A 17,314-nucleotide genomic window follows, 5' to 3' on the forward strand; every position below is an offset into this window, starting at 1 on the left:
CCATGGTTTTCCTCCCCAAAACACACACTCTCAAGTCTAATCATGAGGAAAGCATGAGGTAAATTCCAACTGCTGGACATTCTACAAAATACCTGACCAGTACTACTCAAAACTGTCAAGGTCATCAAAAATAAGAAAAGTCTGAGAAAGTGTCACAGCCAACAGTAGATTGAGGAGGCATGAGGGCTAAATGGAATGTGGCATCCTGGATGGGACTGTGGAACAAAAAATGGACATTAAGTAAAAGTTAAGGAAATGTGAATGTACCAAAATTGTTCACTAATTGAAACAAATGAACCATACAAATGCAAGATGTTCATAATAAGGGAAACTAGGGGTAGGCATAGGGGAAATCTCTGCACCATATTCATAATTTTTCTGTGAATGTAAAACTGTGCCCAAATAAAAAGTTTAGAAAAAACTTCCAGATTAAAAAGATTGAGGAAAACATGAACAAAATTAGAGATAAAGAGAAGGTACAAACAATATGAAAAAGAATTATTATTTAAAATACTATCTGAGATTGTATATTAGTACATTTTTAAATCTTCGTGAAGTGGATACTTTAAAATCTTAGTGACATGGATGCACTGCCAGAATTGACTCCAGAATAGCTAGTAACCTGAAATAGAATAGTAAATATGACAGCAGCTGAGAAAAGAGTTAGAGAATTGCCTCCAAGAAATTATCTGAACCAGATGGTTTTTCCAGTGAAATCTTTCAAATTTTAAGGGAACAGATAATCCCTGTGTTATATAAACTGTTGCAAATCATAGAAATAAGTGAGCAGCCACCCCCATTCATTTTATGAAGTTCACACAGCCTGACAAAGCAAACATACATACATCTACTCTCCACCCCCAACTACACCCCCTATACCATAACAAACATTTCACACACCTGTGTGTGCACACGCAAATACAACTAACCTGGCTTATAAATATGGATGCAAAAAATCTGAATAAATTCATCCCTTTAAATCTGGTACTAAATTAAAAGGATAATCTTCCATAACTAAGAAGGGTTGGTGCAGGAATAAAAGACTCATTTAGTATTTAAAGCTATTAATTTTAAAACATATATATATTTATATATGTTTATATATATTTAAATATATATTGAAATGCATTCAATAAATTTCAACACTTAGTTCTTATAGTTCTCAGCATAGGAATAACTGTTAAAAAGGACACAAACATTAACATTATTTCCTGATGATATGTTCACAAACTAAAACAAGGTAAACAAGTAAAAATAATTAGAATTAATAATATAATTTAGTTAAATGTACAAATAGAAAATAAATTATAAATGTGTAAAAAGTCACTATGTCATTAATAACCCTTTATAAATATGATGGGCTAAACACCAATCAGGGTAATAATAAAAAGATATATAAGACCTATGCATAGCTAATAGATGTATGAAACCTGCAGAAATTCCTTGACATATAAACGATAATATAAGAGACACATACCGTGTCCCTGTTGATGCAGTAATGTCTAGTAATCACAGGAATACTAATAATAACTCAATTTGTTGAGCACTTACTACATGCTCTAGAAGTCAGCTACCATGTTGTGAGGACACGCACGCATCCTATGGAAGAGTTCGTGTAGTAAGAAACTAAGGTCTCCAGCCCACAGGTAGCAAGAAACTGAGGTCTGCAAACAACCATGTGAGTGAGCTTGGAAGCCAATTCTCCAACTCCAGTAAAGCTTTCAAATGGCTGTAGCCCTGGCAACCATTTGACACAAGGGATCCTGAGTCAGAACCACCCAGCTAAGATGCTCCCAGATTCCTGGCCCACAGAAACTGTGAGATTATAAATGTTTGTTGGCTTAGGTTGCCATGTTTTAGGGGTAATTTGTTACACAGCACTAGATAACCAGTACAATGATCTTGCAGGAAAATAATGACACCATGGAGGCAAGACTGAAAGCTGTTTGAATAGTCTGATAGAGAAATGCTGAGATCAAACCATTTAATAATGGGGGTTTAAAAAAAAAAACCCGGTCAGATACAGATAGGGCAGAAAAAATACTCATTTGGGGAACTCAGGGAAGAAGTGTAAAGGAACAATGAGGGAGGAACTCAGCCTGGCTCTTGAGTTTCCAGTTTAGAAGACTAGGTGGGTGATGAAACCATTAACCAAAGCAGAGAAAACATATAAAAGAAGGAATAGGTTTCAACAATAGGGAGGAAGAAGGAAAGAAAAAGAAGAAAACCAGCAGGGAATAATAAATCCAGTAAAAAATGTACTATGCTATGAGAGGTCATTGTCTCAGATTCTTTAAAGATGTCAAGTACAATCAAAACTGGAGGTATGCCATTAGATTTCGAATTTAGGAGGACCACTGATGAAGCAGCTTCCATAGTGTGACAGTAGAAAATACAGACATGGAAAAGTTAAGAAGTAAATGGAAGTTGACCAGGTAGCACCAAGAGATGTGGACTATTCTCTCAACAAGTCTGACCTTTAAGGAGAAGAGGGAAACTGAGTGGTGTCTGTTTTAGAGTAAGGTTCAAAAAAAAATGAGGAAAAAGGCTTATTTGTATGTTTTGCTGGTCATTCACTGGTTCAGCGGCTTTTCGATTCTGTTTTAGGACTAGAAGAGTTAAACATGGTAAGTTGAAGGAAAAGAGCCAGAGAGATTGAAGCCTTTTTCCTCGTTTTTTTAAACCTTACTCTAAAAAAGCTCCAGATGAAAAATGGAATGGCTGACAAACCAACAGCCAGTGAAAGCGATGGGATGTTACTGATTCTGGCCTCAGAGAATAAGAGTACCTTCCCTTCATGTAAACTTAGAGGGAAGAGGCAGGGGATGGATGAGCATAGTCAGGATGAAGCTTAGAAACAGAAGGAAAGAATCTGAAGGGATTCCTACCCTGTAGATTCATTTTCTCTGGGAAGGAAGACCAAACAACACAGTGAAGGAAGGTCTCGCAGAAGATGGGAGACGAAGCAGTTAGTAACAGTTTGGAATCACCATTTTGGAGAATGCAACAGAGATTGCTAAGCAATGCTGAGACTCCAACGAAACCAAAAACCAAAATCCTTACCTGTGTCAGTCAGCACAGTTATGTGATTTCCTCCCTCTGTCCTCTGCATATCAGAGTAGAAAGAGACTACCAAATTTTCTTTGAGTATTTAACCAAGCATCCAAAAGCAGAAGTATCACATATATGAATCTCACAGAAAAGGCACCTAGAAAGAAGTATTCTCAAATTTTAAAAAGCCTAATTGGTTACGATGTTTATGTTTTGTGTTTATATGCATTTATATATTTGGAGCTGGAAACACGAGAGAAAAATGTGACAAAGACAAAAAGAATAACCTCTATCAAAAGCAGACAGTAAGCAACCCTGTCACTAGATGTTATTTGTCTCAAAGAATATTGAATTCTACCTGTATTCATTAGATAACCGATAGAAACTAAGGGAAAACTCCTGGCGATGTAAAGAGTTTTGATTTTTGCAACATGCCTCTAAGAAAACCCAAAAGTGACCCCTCAGTAATGGGATGGGACAGACTTTTAAAATATTTCAGAGATCTCTAGCAAGTACAATATTGTTTACTTCAAAATCCCAGTAAAGTTGAGGTTAATATGTCTGGATTATAAGGTTCAAATGTGATATAAATCAATTTAATGTTGTTTTCAACTTTTTCTTGGAGTCAAGGCCTCTTTTGTGTTTAATACCTATAAATAAAAGTAAATGCACTATCCAAACACAGTTATTTTTTTCATTTATTTGCTGTTGCTTATTGGTGATGCTACAAGCGAACTGGGATGGTTTTTGTGTTTTGGAAGCTGAAAACAGGTTGGAAATTGTCATTCAGCCATCAGCCCAAAGTCCTTAAAGTTAATTGTTTGTTTGTTTGTTTGTTTCTTGGAGATAGGGTTTCACACAGTCACAAACGCTGCAGAGCAATGGCATGACTGCAGTCTCAAACTCCTGGGCTCAAGCAATCCTCCCACCTCAGCCTCCTGATGCTTGGCTAATTTTTAAATATTTTGTACAGACAAGGTCTCGCTATCCTGCCCAGGCTGCTCTCAAACTCCTGGCTTCAGGCAATCCTCCTGACTCCACTTCTGAAAGCACTAGGATTACACCCATGAACCACCACACCCAACCTGAAGCTAACTCTTAAATAAGAGGATAAAACTGACTAGAAAAGAAAAATACCCATCCTAAGAATTTCTCCCTTCGTTTAAAGAAAAAAAATGAAAAGAAAGTATGTTTGGGTATGTTGGTAGATACGCTGAAATAGGTCTGGCTTTAATAATGTGGTCATGCTTAAAATGATTCTGAACATAGCTTGCAAGTCCCTTGCAGCTCCAGCTTTCATATCATTAAGTCCACTTAATTTCCATGTTAGAATATCAGGACTAATCTCACATTACAGGAATTGTCTACAGGGCCTACAGCAGTCACGTGACTCCAGAAATACAATGTGAGCTCTACAGGTTTAAGCCAAATATATAATCCAGGAGCTTCAAATTTTTTAAAAGTGCTTTAAGGCTTTTTAAAGTACTTATTGTAACTAGATGCTGCCACCTACTGGCAATTTACAAGTGCCTTAAACTGTGCTGGTAACAAAAAATTATCATAGAGGGAAAAAAGGCAAAATTTTCCTGTTTTCCTAATAACACTTCTAAAAATATTTTATTTAGAAATTTATGACTATATATGATTGATTAAAGTATTTTTAAATTTTTATACATTTCTCATTAAAACAGTAGCTGAGATCCAATGAGTAATGGGAAATTCATCTCAGTGTAGAACAGATATAAGTAGTTGCATACCACCTTATGATAGTGCCTATGTTGAAATAGCAAGAATATGAGACTTTCAAAAAATCCATGGCATGAGGTCAAACTGGACTCTTGTGTTTCTAATTATTTCTTTCATACTTGCAGTGAAAATATTCTACTAATAACAACAAATTTAAGCTGATTATTCCAAAAGTTTCCTCTTTTAGAATAAGGTAATAGTTATGTAGTCCAAAAAAAATTAATGTAATTAGGTTAATAATGCAGCCTAAAGTAAAATGCTAACTACTTTTTTAAGATTAAAAAAAAAAAAACAGATATGTATGGCAATAAGTGACTCCAAAACGTATGTCTATGAAGTAAACAGCAAGCAGGAAATTTCATTAAGGAATTTGGCTTTTCTGTAAAAGAACAATCATCAAAAAGAGATTCTAATTAAATCTGAAGAAGCCAGTAATACAATAATGTTACCTCTTTATTTTGGTGAACCGGTCAACTGTGAACTAATTAAGATAGTCAGTAGCAAGAGTGAAGGGAAACAGACATCTGGTTCACCTAACAGTATCTTGTATTCCCTTTTCCTTTAACATTGACCCTGCTTTTGAGCATCTTACCTGTTTTGTACACACTGCCAATACATAATAACCAAGAAGTCAGAATCTAAAATCTGACGCTTTAATAATGTCATCATGTTTAAAACAATGATTCTCCCAACATAGCTTTCGAGCCCCTTGTAGGTCCAGCTTTCATATCATTAAGTCCACTTAATTTCCATGTTAGAACATCAGGACTAATCTAACATTATGGGAAGTGTCTAAAGGGCCTGCAGCCGTCACGTGACTCCAGAAATACAATGTGAACCTAGATTTAAGCCAAATATACATGCCAGGAGCTTTAAAAATTAAACATATTGTATAGTTTTGATTTGGTTTTGAAAAAAGGGCAACTGAAAACAAATGTCTTGCCTTCCAGGACCAAAAGTTCACTGGGTAGTGAACTCTGTGACTGAAAAGGTTAATGTTAAAAGGCCACCACAGATCCACTTACAGAGTGGCCTGTCTTACACTGCTTGCTCCACAGTCAACCACAAGCAGGTGTGGTCTTTCAGAAAAGCCCTATCCACTAGAAAAATCAGTATTTGACACCTGGTTTCCAAACTATAGATGCTGAGATACTATGACATCCAGAATCTCATTCCTGACACTGTCCATGTTTTTGTTTTTGTTTTTGCTTTTGGGAATAAGGGGTGTAGTCTTATTTCTAGGAAGGTGTAGAATTCCTGATAAACATTGAAGGAAATATATTAGTAAGTTGTACTTTTCCAAACAGGCTACGTTCATATACTGGTCTTTAGACATTTAAATAAATTAAAAAGCAGTTCATAAGCTATAGCTTTAGAGGTGCTCTTGCACTGTCTTTTTTAAAAAATAATGTAATTGCTAAACTCAGAAAAAAAACAGATTTGAGAAAAACATGTTATTCCAAAATACTGCCCTAATAAAATGTATTACAAAGACACAATAATCAAAATAGAGTGGTATTAACATCAGCACAGACAGAAATTTTAACGGAATAAAATAGAAAATCTTGAAACAAACCCAGTTCGTACATGATAAAGTTAGCACTTCAAATAAGTGGGGAAATGATGGATTATCTAATAACAGGTCTTGGAATAGCTGGTTAGCAAATTGGGGGAAAAAACTAAATCAACTATCTACCTCATATCTAATACCAAAATAAATTTCATGTGGGTTAATATTTAAATTTTTTCATTAAATTATAACTGATGAAAGGAAAATATATATTTTTATATAATCTTGAGACATAAAAGGCCTTTAAAAGCAGAGTACCAATGAATGATAACATAAAAGAAATGACTAGAGCAAGAAATTTAAAAAATTAAATTTAAATTAAAAAAAAGAAAAATGTTTTGGTATTTGTGACAAAGAATTAATATCCTTAATATTTAAAAACGTCTTTCAAATCAATAAAGAATGCCTCACTTTATAAAAGAGCCTAAGACATGACTAGGTAACTCACAACTTGGCTAAACAAAAGAAATATATAACCTCCCTGATAATCAGAGAAATACAAATTATTGTGATTCCACTTTAAAAAAAAAAAAGCTTAAAAATAACTACAAAATCCATTGTTGTTGGCATAGAAAACAACATTCAGATACAATGTGGTAAGAATCTAACTTGATTTCAATAAGTCAATGTGAATAAAAATCTTGTGAAAGTTCAACCCTGGACTAAGTATTTCTCTTATAGGAATGTATTCCAAAGTATACCCATTTTCTATAGCTGCCCTAACAAATTACCACAAACTTGGTGGCTTCAAACAACAGAATTTTATTCTCTCACAGTTCTAGAGGCCAGAAATCCAGAATGAAGGTGTCAACAGTGCCACATTCCCTCCAGAGGTTCTAGAGGAGATTCTGTTCCTCCCTCTTCCGGCATCTGGTGGTTGCCAGCAGGCTTGAGGCTGCATCGCTCCAATCTCTGCCTCCGTCTCTGCAGCACCTTTTCCTCTTCCTTATCTACCTCTTCTCCCCCCATCTCTTTCTGATAAGGCTACCTATGATGGAATTTAGGGCCCATCTCAATATTCCAGGACTTAATCACATCTGCAAAGACCCTTTTTCCAAATAAGGTAACATTTACAGGCTCTAGAGATTGGACATAGAAATCTCTTGGGGATTGAGGTGAATTTTTTTCAGCGTACCACAGAAGGTAATCGTTGCAATAATTGACTAACGGTGTCACTGCAACATTATGTGCAATTTTAAAAACTGAAAACCTAAAGGAATAATCTAAATGTTCAATAGAAGGGTATTAGTTAAACAAATAATGGCACATCCATCTAATGAATTAATGTATAATCATTAAAAGTAATGCTGACGTACATTGTTCCAGTTATCTATTGTTGCATTAAAAAATCACCCCAAATCTAGTGGCATACGGTAATAATTATTTCAGGCAATAATACTTATTGATGCTGAAATTAGTAGGTGAAAGCTGGAGAAGAAACAGGATATTTGCATAGTCTTAAAGTATCTCCCCCAAGATATGTATTAATTGTAAAATTAAAAAATAGTAATTGTACAGTGGAGAAAACCAGCAGACACCATCTTAACAAAGCGATCAAGGTGAAACATTACCAATAACGATATATAACAGCATCAGGTACACCAAGTGTGATCGACTGAGAAGGGCACATAACTTCCAGAGCATGCTTGCCAAAATTCATAACTTTCATCTAATCATGAGAAAACATCACATAAACCACAACTGAAGGATATTTCACAAAACAGCTGACCAATACTCTCCAAAAGGGTCAACATCACGACAGACAAGGAAACACTGAGGAACTATCACAGAGTGGAGGAGATTAAGGAGACATGACAACAAAATGTAACATGGGATCTTGGATTGGATACTAGTAAGTAAAAAGGACATTAGTGGGAAACCTGGTAAATTTTTAAGAAAGTCTATACTTTAATTAATGGTATTACACCAATGTTGATTTCTGAGTTTTGATCACTATGGTTATGTAAGATTAGGAGAAGCTGGGGGGAAGGGTATACGGAATTCTGTACTACTTATGCAAATTTCCCATAAATTTAAAATTATTTCAAAATAAAAAGTAAAAACCAAAACTTAATGGCATACAACAAATACGCAGAAAATGCTCAACCTCACTAATCATTCAGGAAATATAAATTAACCATGATGAAATATCATCTCACTCCTGTCAGAATGGCTATCACCAAAAACACAAGAGATAAAGTGTTGGTGTGGATGTGGATTAAAGGAAACCCTTGCATTCTGTTGGTAGGAATGTAAATTACTACAGCCATTATGGAAAAGTGTATGGAGGATTCTCAAAAAACTAAAAATAGAATTACCATATGATCCAGAAATCCCACTTCTGGGCATTTACCCAAAAGCTTTGGAATTCGTCTGTCAAAGAGATGTCTGCTCTTCCATGCTCACTGCAGCACTACTCACAATAGCCAAGTTACAGAATAACCTAAGTATCCACCAACAGATGAATGGATAAAGAAAATGTGGTATATATACACCATGGAGTACTTTTCAGTCTTTCAAAAGAAGGAAATTCTATCATCTGCAACAACATGAATAGAATTAGAGAACATTATGCCAAGCATAAACCAGACACAAAAAGACAAATACTACATGTTCCCATTTATATGTGGAATCCAAAACAATTGTACTCAGAGAAGCAGAGTAGAATGGTGGTTACCAGAAGCTGGAGGATGGGAAAATGAGAAAATAATGGCCAAAGGGTACAAAGTCTCAGACAGGAGGAATAAGAGTTTTTCTTTGAGATCTATTACATGGCATGGTGAATGGCATCAATAATGATGTATTGTACATGTCAAAATTGCTAAGAGACTAAATTTCAAATGGTCTCACCATAAAAGATGTTAAGTATTTGAGGTGATGGATAGGCTAATTAGCTCGATTTAATTATTCTATATTGTATTCATAAATCATAATATCACTTTGTACCCCATAAATATAAATTGTCAATTTACAATAAAAAATTTTTTAAGTTAATGGCATAAAACAGTGAACATTTTATTATGCTCTTGTTTCTGTGGGTCAGGAATTTGATGGACACAGCAGGAACAATTTATCTCTGCTCCACTCTGAATGGGGCCTCAGATGGCTGGGTAGCTCCCTTTGGCTGGAGATGTTTGGAGTAGGTCAGGGGGCCATCTATCTAGCCTTGGTTATTCTCTGCATTGTGTTTGGTGGAGCTGAAATGTCCAAGCTTGCTCCTTTATTCAGTGTCTGCATTGAAACTGTTGAATAGTCAGTGTATCGGTTTCCTAGGGCTGCTATAACAATTTACCACAGGCTGGGTGGCTGCAAACAACGGAAATGTATTCCCTACAGTTCTAGAAGCTAGATATCTGAAATCAAGGTGTCAGCAGAGCATTCCTTCTGAATTGTTCCTTGCATCTTCCTAGCTTCTTTTGGGTTCCAGCAATCCTTGCATTCCTTGGCTTGTAGCTACATCCCTCTATCTTCACACAGCCTTCTTCCCTGTGTCTCTATGTCTCTTTGTGTCCTCTCCTCTTTTTTGAAGGCCCATGCTAATCCAAAAAGACTTCATCTTAACTAAGTCTCTGCAAAGACCCTATTTCCAAAAAAAGACACATTCCAAGGTTCCAAGTGGACATGAATTTGAGAGAGACATTACCAAAATCATGATAGCCAGGAACTGGCTACAGTCGTCTTCTCTCTGCATAGCCCCTCCATATGGCTTGCCTGGGGCCTCTCACAGCATGGCAACCTTGGGCAGCCTGACCTCTTACACAGTGGCTGGCTTTCCTCTGAGTGAGCATTCGACGAGAAGCAGAAACTGCCTGTCTTCTTAAAGACAAGGCCTGGAAATGGCATAGTGTCATTTTTGCTGTAATATATCAATCAAAGTTGTTCCAGGCTAGCCAAGACTGAAATGGGAGGGAGAAAAGGACTCCATCTCTAAATGAGGAGGAGAATGAACACAAATAAAGAGAAGGAAGTAATGACAGCTGTTTGGAAACAAACGACCACACACATCTATTACTGACAGCTAAAGGTGCTCCAGAAATACAAATTAGTCGGGAAAAGGTTACAAAATACCATATACATATATAATTTGATCCTATTTTTCTTCTCAAAATATATATATGGATATTTGCATTAAACACATCTCAAAAGGTAAATAGTAAACTAAAATAGTGGTTATCTCCACAAGTTGAGAATTTAGCTGATAGTAATATTTTTGTTTAACCAATGTTTTCTTACATAGATTACACGTGTTACTTCTGTAACAAAACAGAAGATGCAAAAAGTAAATGATCGATGAATTTAATATAGGCCAGACTAGTATTTTTTGATGTTTCAACTAGGATATATAAAAATACAAAATGTTTCTAATCCCTAAAATTTTCACCATCATATAAATGGGTTAAAGGTTACATGACTCCATAATATTTCTGTTTTCAAAAAAGAAGATTCACAAATAAACATAGAAACAAACGAGAAAGGTAGAAATAAATGTGCAGAATTGGTTCATCTCAGGACTGTGAGAGACCAGGAAATAAGACAAATCAGTCATAGATTTTAACAAAAGGCATTCCACAGGCTCGTAAGCAGTTAGGGAATTGTATGCAGAAAGTGGGATCTAGAGACACCTAAAAGAGACAGGAAGTAAAGGCAATGACACACTTCTGTCTGTTTCCCAGTTTGTCCCTGCCCTGTCCCCCTTACTGTCAAGCAGACACAAACACTTAAAGACACCGAAACATATCTAAGCTTGGAGTAGTTTCATATAATCCTACCTAATGTGATCAATTATTTCCCTAAAGAACAGTCAAACTCACAAAGAACAGGACAGAAAAACTGGATTGGGAATTTTACTGTAATCCAAACATTCTATGACTCAGATAAAAACAAAGCTGAATGACATCTCCATCTACTCACCAACAGTTTCTTCAGACGCAGCAGTCAGAGATAAAAATTTTTTTGTATTTTCCATCTCCTCTTTACTTTGCCAAGCTTCATTATATTTTGCAGACTAATGAAAGAAAAATTTAAATTTAAACATAGGAAAAGAAGGCAACTATAATCATTGATTTTTTAAATTCCAACACAGCTCCCAGTCACATACATACAAACGAGAAGTCTCAGGCTTTTTTTCTTTTTTTTTTTTTTCTTTTGAAGAAATCTGTAAATGTTCTCTGTTCTCACAAAATTCTGTCAACGGATATTCCCAGATAGAGTCATTATATGATAATTACCTTGCTTAAAGTATCATAAGCTTCTGCTTGATATTTTTATAATTAGTGAGTAACCTAAAGATACACCATCAAATTAAAAAATTTCAGACATTTCAAGATTGTTACTCTATTTTATTATGTTTCCATTTATAATTCTTGCTTCAAAGGAAATAAAAACTTGAAGATTCAATAGGAAAAAGTGATAGGCTAACTTTTTCTGCTAAAATTTCCAGAAACGATTTATCTAGTTTAAAGCATTGCATTGTGGATGTTCCTTTCTTTCAATCCCAATGGACTTCCTGGGAACCTCATAAAAATGTATTTTTAATTACTACATTTTTAATTCATATTATTGTCTAGGAAACTTTCCCAGAAGTCAGTCAACTGTTCAAGGAGGGCTTTTCAAAAACAACCAATCTCTTATTACACACGGTTCCTTACCTTAAAGGCACTTTGCTTTGAGGGTCAAAATTCAAGTATGAGTCAGTGGCTATACACCAAGTCAATGCCAACATCTAGTCAACTTCAAGCCCTCAATATTATAGAGAATAAGAGGTCCAAGGCAGCCAAGGAAAGTTACGGAGCACCAGGAATTTGTTGAGATAGAAGCAAATGAAGTATGGTCCTAGACCTCAAGCACTTTACAGCTTCCCAAAGATCTTGACCAGCATAGGAAACAGTCAACTCCCCAAAACTTGTTTGTCACAAAGGTTTACCCAACTAATGAAGCTAACCAGAGGGTTAAACTGTGTCTATTTATCTCCAAACTATAAGGCTGCTGAAGAGAAAGCAGACATACGTACTTGATGAAAGCAGCTATTACACCTCTTCCTATTCCAGAGATGGAGGGGCCCAGCACTTTACCAGCCTGCTGCTGGTAAGAGACGTGGTACCCTGGGCCTGTCCCTGGGGAGATGAACACGCCAGTGCAGTGCTTGAAATCTGAATGCCACAGACCAAGTTTTCTTCTCAGGTTCCAGAAAAATATCACCCCTATAACTCCTTCATATACATACATATACATATCACTGCCACCACCTCCACAAAATAAAGCAATAAAGGCAGGCCACAGTAACACCATGGTCCATGATTTTCTTACTCAACTTATAGAGGAAATTCTTTTTTTCTATATATATAGAAAATATATATTATATATGTACATAAAAAATATATATTTATATATATATATATATATATATATATTTTTTTTTTTTCTTTTAGTGCCTCGCTCTGTCAGCCAGGCTGGAGTGCAGTGACATGATCATAGCTCACTGCACAGCCTTGAACTCTTGGGCTCAAGCAATCCTCCCACCTCAGCCTCCCGAGTAGCCAGGGCGACAAGCACGCACTACCATGCCTGGCTAATTTTTTAATTTTTTTTACACATGGGGTCTCTTTATGTTGTTCAGGCTGGTCTCAAACTCCCAACCTCAAGCGATCCTCCTGCCTCGGCCTCCCTAAGTGCTGAGATTACAGGCGTGAGCCACCATGCCCAGCCAGGAGAATTTGTTTCTTACATGTCAGCATAAGGTTAGAGAATTCTTACCTTAATTTCTTCCCACAGCTTTATTCTCATTTCTAGACCTTGCTTCTTAATTTCTTTTTCTCTGCGTTGTTTCTTTGCCAATATTTTATCAAGTTTTTTCATCTTCTGAATAGCATCTTGAAGTTGAGAATCTAATTCTTCTAATTTGTGTTCATCTATATTGTGTGGAAAGTAAAAATAAGTCTGAAGTATAGTAAAATTATAAAGTTTTGTTTCATTCTTACAATTTGTTCTTTCATTCAACAAATATTTATGGCTTATAGTAATAACTACTATACTGGTACCATGTATCTCGATTTACAAGGTGCTTTCACATGTATTTGTTTATATAATTACCTAACAACCCTATGAAATAGACAGTTATCTCTATTTTACAGTTGAGATAACTGGGTCCTTTCAAATAGGTAACAAATTATAGCTCTGGACTCAGAAGTGATTCTCATTATTTTAAATCCCAAATTCTTTCTCCTTCATTCTGTTACACTTTCTATGTTCATGACTAAGAAACAGAAAATAAAGAATAAGACAAGAATCCTGTCCTAAAGCTGCTTCAGTCTAACTGAAAGAGAAGGCGTGTACACAAATGGCTACAGTAAAAAGCCGTATGTCTTCAGTGACACAAAGTGGCTGCAACACATAGAAAGAAGAAAAACTCAAACAAGTACTCCATGTAGCTTGTATCTTTTTTCTGTGCTGCTTCCTTCATTCTAATTTCTTGAAGTACCTAAAAAGGTTCTTGAATTGTAGATAATTAGATAATCCATAGTAACTTATTTGAAATTAAGGACACTTTAGAACTTCTGTCATTAACTTATGATTAATGATAATAATAACTAACATTTATAGAGTTACCTGATAGGCACAGTTTTAAGTGCTTTATTTATTTTTTTTTTAATTTATTTATTATTATTATACTTTAAGTTGTAGGGTACATGTGCATAACGTGCAGGTTTGTTACATATGTATACTTGTGCCATGTTGGTCTGCTGCACCCATCAACTCGTCATTTACATCAGGTATAACTCCCAATGCAATCCCTCCCCCCTCCCCCCTCCCCATGATAGGCCCCGGTGTGTGATGTTCCCCTTCCTGAGTCCAAGTGATCTCATTGTTCAGTTCCCACCTATGAGTGAGAACATGCGGTGTTTGGTTTTCTGTTCTTGTGATAGTTTGCTAAGAATGATGGTTTCCAGCTGCATCCATGTCCCTACAAAGGACGCAAACTCATCCTTTTTTATGGCTGCATAGTATTCCATGGTGTATATGTGCCACATTTTCTTAATCCAATCTGTCACTGATGGACATTTGGGTTGATTCCAAGAATCAATATCGTGAAAATGGCCATACTGCCCAAGGTAATTTATAGATTCAATGCCATCCCCATCAAGCTACCAATGAGTTTCTTCACAGAATTGGAAAAAACTGCTTTAAAGTTCATATGGAACCAAAAAAGAGCCCGCATCTCCAAGACAATCCTAAGTCAAAAGAACAAAGCTGGAGGCATCACGCTACCTGACTTCAAACTATACTACAAGGCTACAGTAACCAAAACAGCATGGTACTGGTACCAAAACAGAGATATAGACCAATGGAACAGAACAGAGTCCTCAGAAATAATACCACACATCTACAGCCATCTGATCTTTGACAAACCTGAGAAAAACAAGAAATGGGGAAAGGATTCCCTATTTAATAAATGGTGCTGGGAAAATTGGCTAGCCATAAGTAGAAAGCTGAAACTGGATCCTTTCCTTACTCCTTATACGAAAATTAATTCAAGATGGATTAGAGACTTAAATGTTAGACCTAATACCATAAAAATCCTAGAGGAAAACCTAGGTAGTACCATTCAGGACATAGGCATGGGCAAAGACTTCATGTCTAAAACACCAAAAGCAACGGCAGCAAAAGCCAAAATTGACAAATGGGATCTCATTAAACTAAAGAGCTTCTGCACAGCAAAAGAAACTACCATCAGAGTGAACAGGCAACCTACAGAATGGGAGAAAATTTTTGCAATCTACTCATCTGACAAAGGGCTAATATCCAGAACCTACAAAGAACTCAAACAAATTTACAAGAAAAAAACAAACAACCCCATCAAAAAGTGGGCAAAGGATATGAACAGACATTTCTCAAAAGAGGACATTCATACAGCCAACAGACATATGAAAAAATGCTCATCATCACTGGCCATCAGAGAAATGCAAATCAAAACCACAATGAGATACCATCTCACACCAGTTAGAATGGCAATCATTAAAAAGTCAGGAAACAACAGGTGCTGGAGAGGATGTGGAGAAATAGGAACACTTTTACACTGTTGGTGGGATTGTAAACTAGTTCAACCATTATGGAAAACAGTATGGCGATTCCTCAAGGATCTAGAACTAGATGTACCATATGACCCAGCCATCCCATTACTGGGGATATACCCAAAGGATTATAAATTATGCTGCTATAAAGACACATGCACACGTATATTTATTGCAGCACTATTCACAATAAGTGCTTTATTTTTAAGCATTATATCATTTAATGCTCATATTAACCCTCTGAGGTGGTATAATCACTGTTCTCATTTTACAAATTAGTAAACTGAAGCTATTTTGTAACTGAGTTACACATATGTCCAAGGTCATATAACAGGTAAATGCCAGTCAGATTCCACCCAAATCTGTCTGACTGCAGAGCCAAAGCTCTTCGCCTCTTAGCCACAGATGATATTCTCTCTTTTTAAATCTGATGAAAGCTGATAATCCAGCAATGAATGAGCATGAATGCTCAAACAGTAAGTCTCAGCCACCCCAGGATAGATCATTAGAAGTGGCATATTGTGCTAAGTAAGGCCAAATTTATCAACTTTTGAAAACCCAAAGAGTTCAGTGATGTTTCCCTATAATGGACATCACTTCTTCTTCTTTTTTTTTTTTTTTTTTTTTTTGAGAGACAGGATCTCATTCTGTCAGGCTGAAGTGTGGTGGCATGATCATAGTTCACTGCAACCTCGAACTCCTGGGCTCAAGCAATCCTCCCACATCAGCTTCTGAATAGCCAGAGCCAAGACTACAGGCACATGCCAACATACTTGGCTAATTAAAAAAAAAAAAAAAAATTTGTAGAGATGGGGGTCTCACTATGCTGCCCAGGCTGGTTTTAAACTCCTGGGCTTAAGTGATACTCCTGCCTGGGCCTCCCAAATGCTGGGATTACAGGTACGAGCTACTGCTCTTAACTTCCTAATTTCCTTCTAAAGGAAAAAAAGAAAGAGGAAAGCAACTTATCCAAAAAGAATACTGATACTATTAAGAAGGAGGTTCCTGGAATCTTATTGCTTATGTACTTCAAAAGCAACACCTTCTAGTTCTCATTCCCAACTGCCAATCCTAGCATTCTCAGGCTCTGTCAACATAGGTAGTCTATATAGCAGGCATTTTGAAGTAACCCATTCAGTACTAAAACCATATAAACAAATCCAATGTAAACTGTGTCAACAGCTAACCTCAATTATAATATCTTAGATACGGGAAGGGGACAGGGAAGTGCTGGGTAGAAAAAGGTAGGGTCCCTGGTGAGGGCTCTACCCTTGGGCCTGTACCCATGGACCTAAATGAGAACAGGCACTCCTATTTTCACGCCCAAATATTGCATTTTCCAAGACCACTCTGGCCCACCATGCCCCCATCCTGTGCCCCTATAAACCCGAGACCTTTAGCATACACAAGTGGCTGAGGAATAGAGGAACACACCAGCAGACACCGGCAAACCAGTGACTGCGGAACGATGCCGATACCAAGGGGAGTTCAGTCAGAGGCAGCTGGAGGAGAGTTCAACCACCGGGCAGCCCGACTCCAGGGGAAGACCACCTTCCCACTCCATCCTCCTTCCAGCTCCCCATCCATCTCACTGACAGCTACCTCTACCACTCAACAAAACCTTGCACTCATCCTCCAAGCCAACATGTGATTCGATTTTTCCAGTATACCAGAGCAAGAACCCAGGATACAGAAAGTCCTCTGCCCCTGTGATAAGGCAGAGGGTCTAACAACTGATTAACTGAAGCCGCCGGCAGACAGCAAAGCTGAAAAAGCACACTGTAACACTCCCACTTGGGCTTTGGGAGTTGTAAACATTCACCCTTAGATGCTGCTGTGGGGGCAGAGCCCAAAAGCACTCCCCAAGGCCTCTGCACCC

General features: G+C 36.8%; 1 protein-coding gene across 2 annotated transcripts in view; it reads right to left on the bottom strand.

Moving 5' to 3' along the window:
* Positions 1-17,314, bottom strand: part of FSIP1 (fibrous sheath interacting protein 1) — a 190,190-nt gene that overhangs the window by 157,779 nt on the left and 15,097 nt on the right. For both annotated transcript variants that reach the window (XM_025390805.1, XM_025390806.1), the window contains exons 4-5: positions 13,121-13,275; positions 11,279-11,372 (exon numbers count right to left, since the gene is read on the bottom strand). In XM_025390805.1, coding sequence (XP_025246590.1) covers positions 11,279-11,372; positions 13,121-13,275 — 249 coding nt within the window. The remainder of the gene's footprint in view (positions 1-11,278; positions 11,373-13,120; positions 13,276-17,314) is intronic.

The sequence above is a fragment of the Theropithecus gelada genome, chromosome 7a (assembly GCF_003255815.1).
Source record: "Theropithecus gelada isolate Dixy chromosome 7a, Tgel_1.0, whole genome shotgun sequence".
Lineage (NCBI taxonomy): Eukaryota > Metazoa > Chordata > Mammalia > Primates > Cercopithecidae > Theropithecus > Theropithecus gelada.